The 5338-nt window shown below is 47.6% G+C and overlaps 1 protein-coding gene across 1 annotated transcript; it reads right to left on the reverse strand.

The window, feature by feature from the left end:
- On the reverse strand, positions 1-1825 carry LOC100526747 (uncharacterized). Its single transcript, NM_001198880.2, has 3 exons — positions 1216-1825; positions 709-1115; positions 1-603 (listed from the first exon to the last, which is right to left on the reverse strand). The coding sequence occupies exons 1-3, from the start codon at positions 1823-1825 to the stop codon at positions 1-3; spliced, it is 1620 nt and encodes a 539-aa protein (NP_001185809.1).
- Between the last annotated feature and the right edge of the window lie 3513 nt (positions 1826-5338).

A 5338-nucleotide genomic window follows, 5' to 3' on the forward strand; every position in this document is an offset into this window, starting at 1 on the left:
TCAGGCAGAAGCAATGCCAGATGACTCTACTGGCACCGGGAAAATCCTCTGGCCCGGCGACAACAATGCCCGAGGGTCATATCTGGCCTTCAGCTCAGCGATCCTGCTCCATTTCGCGCCGAAATGCCGTCGCCACCCGTCTTGAGATGTGTAGTGTGGCAGGTACTGCTTGCATTCTATTCCTGACCGATCACAGAAGTCCAGCACTGCCTTGTTCCATCTCTCGAGCTGGGGCACGTCGTCTGCGGACAGTGCTGACCAGAGGAAGCTGACGGCATAGAACACGTTGTCGTCGTCGTCCGTGGCTGGGGTCATCGCTGTCATCCGGTCGTCCCACCTGTCCTTGTTCATGGGGTACATGAGGATGATCCCGGCTGGGTTGGCGTCCTTGAGCAGAGCCTTGAACACGCCGTCGTCGAAGTCGAGGATGCGCGACCGCGGGACGAAGAGATTCAGCCATGGGTGTGGTACCTCCCACGCGCCGGCTGACCGGAGCACCCTCTCCTCCTCGCGCACCCGGTCGAGGAACTGCACGAACGTCACGTCCTTGGTGAACGGAAACCCTGGCTCGAAGCTCAGCTGATCCAGGAGTGCCTTCATTTTCTGCAACGATTCATATAGCAACAACGAATGAGTTTCCTTTTGTCCAAAGCATTGAAAGCAATAATAAAGTTTGTTTTTTGTGTGTGTGTTCAAGCTGATCTGTACCTTGTCCACAGATATGGCGGTGTCCTCGGTGTAGTACATGGCGCCTTCGATGTAGTATATTGCAGTAGGTCCGGTCCTCGACGCGAGTCCAGCAAGTCTAGCAAGATCGGCGCCGGAGAAGAAGGGTGTTGATTTGGGACCTTCGACCAAGGACCGGTTGAGCTGGACCTGGCCTTCGACGTAGTCGAACCCGACTTGGCTAGTCCGGTTCGATATGAGAAACTCCTGATCCTTGGTGAAAGTAGCGACGTCGGTGTAGGCAAGTCGAACCCAGCGCACCCTCTTGGGCGCCGGCTCAAGCCGGATCCGTGCCCTGGTTATGACCCCGAATTGGCCTAACCCGCCTAGAGCTGCCATGAACAGGTCCGAGTTCACGTCCATGGAGCATGTCACCATCTCACCTGTGCCTGCATTGTTCATCACATGTATAAACTATTATTAGCATTCGTGTGTGATTAGCTGCTTATGTAATTATCACAGGGAGTGTAACCATCGATCGATCGATACCTGTGACGACATCGAGTTCATGCACGTTGGCGATCTGCGGACCGTGCCGGAACGCCTGCCCGCCGATTCCCGCGTTGGAGAGCGTGCCGCCGACGGTGAGCCGGAGGTAGTCGGTCCACACGCGGGGCGCCAGGCCGTGTCGCAGCGTGGCGCGGAGGACGTCGACCCACAACTGCTCCCCGCCGGCGTCGACGAACGGCTCCGCGCCGGTCGCCGCAGACACGTTGATGCGGGGGCCGCGCCCCAGCGAGCCCATGTCCACGACGACGCCGCCCGGGGCGAGCGCCTGGCCGCGCCAGGAGTGGCCCTGCCCGCGCGGCGCAACGGGGAACGGCGCCGCCGACGTGGCGGAGAACCGGACGAGCGCGGCGATGTCGGCCGGCGTGGCGGGGTGGAACACGGCCTCCGGCGCGGCCCTCACCATCTGGCCGAAGTCCGTCGCCGCCTTCGCCGTCGAGTTGCTGTCCGTGCGGATCCTGGACGCGATGCCCAGGCCGAAAAGATCGCCCGGGAGGCCGGCGGCGGGCAGTGGCCGGGGGTGCCCGGCAGCGACGGAGAGGAAGCTTGCGAGGAGGGCGGCGACGGCCACGAAACGAGTCCTTCTTGCCATGCTTGTCTTGCGGCAACACAATGCAATCGGAGGTGACTGCGGGACCCGGACGCTTTGTGGGGTTATAGAAACTATAGGAGGAGAAATCGCTTGTGTGTCCTAGAGGCCAAGAACTTCCATGGTATTTATAGCGGGGGTACCATTTGGCCTCGCAAACGTTGACAAATGGAGGCACAACAGCCTTTCGGATTATGAAATTGTTCTGAATATTTTGCAGCTGATTGACTTTAGCAACAAAAAAAAGAACAATGTACCTGAAGCCACACTCGTGAACTTATGTTCATGGATCCCATCTTGTGGTTTTTTTGAGATGTTGACTTGTTGAGAGTATCAAAATGATCATTGGTCGGAGCAATTTCTTTGTTTAAAACTGCTCGTGAAAGGTCATGGATTCCGAGAAAATTTTCATGCGCCTTTGCTTGCTTAGAAAATACTCGGGCGGGTAGAGTGGCCAAAATGTAAGCTTTCTGTTAGTTTTCTTATTCAGACAAAGGTAAAGCTTTTCTCTCTATTCACCATCAGGGTAGCAAAAAGGTTAATTTGAACAGGTTTTCAGAAAACTACAACTATCAAGTATGTTGAACTAAGACATGCGTAGGTACTAGGTACACATTTTTATACATATATATGAAAACATTTTTTTACAAGCTAGTATATATCGAAGAAATAAATTAATCTATGCAAAAAAAAAGATAGTTATCAAGAGCTAAAATAGCTGTGCTTCTTCTGAACACCACATTGCTGCGCTTCTTCCAAATGTGGCAGCAGCAAGAATGCCCCCCAAGTGTTTGCGCGGTATGTGGATGGGTGGTTGAATCTCCTTGAACGCCTGTGTTGGCCAATCTTCAATTCTTCACCTGTTGACATCTCAAGTGCTCTCTAGAACTGCCGTTCCAGAGAATGCATGCCACAACTTACCTAAAGTTAGGGGGTGTTTGGTTTCTAGGGATTAATATTTAGTCCCTTCATTTTATTCTTTTTTAGTCTATAAATTGCTAATATAGAAACTAAAATAAAGTTTTAGTTTCTATATTTGGTAATTTTAGAACTAAAATGGAATAAAATGTAGGGACTAAACATTAGTCCCTAGAAACCAAACACCCCCTTAGTCGACCAATTTTTTTACTCTATCACGTGCTCAGGTTAATATATTTCAGATGATTACAACCCGCGGTAATCTTGGCAAGAAGCATGTGACTGCCTGCCGTGATCAACCAGCTGGCGGCAGGAGATTTCGTCCACGTGGCAACAATCCTGTCTACCAACCGCTGGCGCAGGAAGGTAAACTGGAAGCAGCTGACTCCCACCACTTGAACAATTAATTTGTTGATGTCCGGCATGGAGTGACAGGTGTGCAAGCACCTTCATATTTTTTTTCCTCGTCAACATTCTGTTTTAAATTTTTTATTGATTTTTTTTTTAAAATTTGGAACTCAACGATATCTGTCATACTTGTCTCTGTTCACGAGCAGTCGGGTCAGCGCAAATTTAAACTCCGCCGTGCATGGGTAAAGAAAAACATATCCTTCAAGACGGCAGGACTATGGATTTTTTTTTTAAAAAATAAAAATATAAATAAAACCGGATGCAAGAACAATATTGTAAGGTTGCAGGCTGCGAGAGGGTGCATGAACGACGAGGGGCTATATATATATATATATATATTTTCCTCAGACCAAATCAAATCCGCACAGATTTGTCAACTGCTTGAATACTAATATATCCGACCGAGAGGTTAGTGGCGGGCACCTCCCCTCCCCTTCACTGTTTTGCCTCGCTCGCGGCCGGCGGCCTTTAATGAAGCCGCAAGGCCAGAAAACAAAAGACCAAGTTACCTGACGGGGCTCGGGCTGAGCACACCTTGATGCCAGCCCTCGTATATATTTTGACGTAGCTGCAAGTTTTGGTCAACTGCTCCAGTGCATTTTGATGCTTCTTTCTTTTATTATATGCTGAGCAGAGCATGCATGCTTCAATGCTCCTGTCACACCCGGTTTTAAAGGACAAAGTCGGGTGCATCTCATACATGCGCCAAGAAGACAACATATATAATAACAGAGTGTATAGAGATAAATGTCATAAAACATCAGAGTATTTATTACATAACGGAAGTCTTATTACAAAATAAAGATAAATATAAAACGAACTAAAGATCGTCGGCGCCAATGTCAACTGAGAAACGCCACCTAGATCAGATCGAACTCCTCAGTGTTAGGCGGCTCCTCGACCACATGTTCTTCTCCTGTGGGGGGTGTGAGACAGCAAGAGTGAGCTCACATACGTTCATAGCTCAACAAGTCGTGGGTAATAATGTGGCATGAACTCACCAAAGGTGGGAGTTCATGTAGTGTAAGGCTAATCAATGAAGTAAAGGCTGAGGCTGAGCATTGCTTTTATAAGTTGGTCAAAATTTTATTAGCAATTACTAAGTGTAAGTAAATACCAAACCTTAATAATAATAAAGAGCAGTAATAGTAAAGTAATCCCAAATGCGATGCAAATGTCAAATTAAATTTAAGTTCCATAGTTAATCATGTGAGGGTCCGAGCCGCTCATGACCGTGAGCACGGCTAGTATACTAGTTTTACACTCTGCAGAGGTTGCGCATCTTTACCCACAAGCCGTGTTACCCATCTGCCAAGGGGTCATGAATCCCATACACCTCTACCAAGGAAGCGAGGCAGGGTAACACTACGAGGCCTTTACAAAGTTCCACTAGCTTCAGACTACCCGCTACAGTTTATAGGAAGCTCCAGTGCAGGGTTCTTGCCTGACCGCCATCGCAGCAAAATCAAACAAGGACCCCCTACACTGACCACTCCCCTACTGCCCTTGCCCCTTTCGGGTAAGGTAGTCCTCCACTAGCTTTCCTAGTTAATCAGCCAAGGGCGTCCCATTAAACCCTTGTGGTAGCACTGTTTTCCCGGGTGGTCGCTCCATGTTCCCATTAATTTAATGATCTTAACATGAATAGTAATAATAACAAGATAATAACAAGATAATCATGAATAGTGTATCTCCATACCCAATCCACATAAAGCAATAGCAAGTACTACCCAAAAATATTTCAGGGGTGAACAAGGTATAGAGGTAATCAAAACTGGGGTAACATAAAGGCTCCCATCAAAATTAACCTATGCAGACCATTAAAATTAATAAGAACATGGCTGGGAAAAGTAAGTGATCAAGGGCACAACTTGCCTTCAATGAGCTCCTGCTCAGCTATCTCTACTTGTTGAACCTCAGATTCCACAGTGGCTTGCTCGTCTACTCGCATCAACACAATACATACATAGTATAGCACAAATTAACATCACATCAAACATGCAAATAAAATATACAGTAAAAATCTATTCATTAAAATGAGATCATAGGAACTGGAATCACTGAATTTGGAGTTATAGAATTCAAGTTATGAATTTCCTAGGATTTAAGGTGATTATAATAGGATTAGATGATAAATTAATTTTCTAACAGAGTTCATGTCAAAATAGAGACACTAAATGGTAGAGA

The sequence above is a fragment of the Zea mays genome, chromosome 4 (genome assembly GCF_902167145.1).
Source record: "Zea mays cultivar B73 chromosome 4, Zm-B73-REFERENCE-NAM-5.0, whole genome shotgun sequence".
NCBI classification, from domain to species: domain Eukaryota; kingdom Viridiplantae; phylum Streptophyta; class Magnoliopsida; order Poales; family Poaceae; genus Zea; species Zea mays.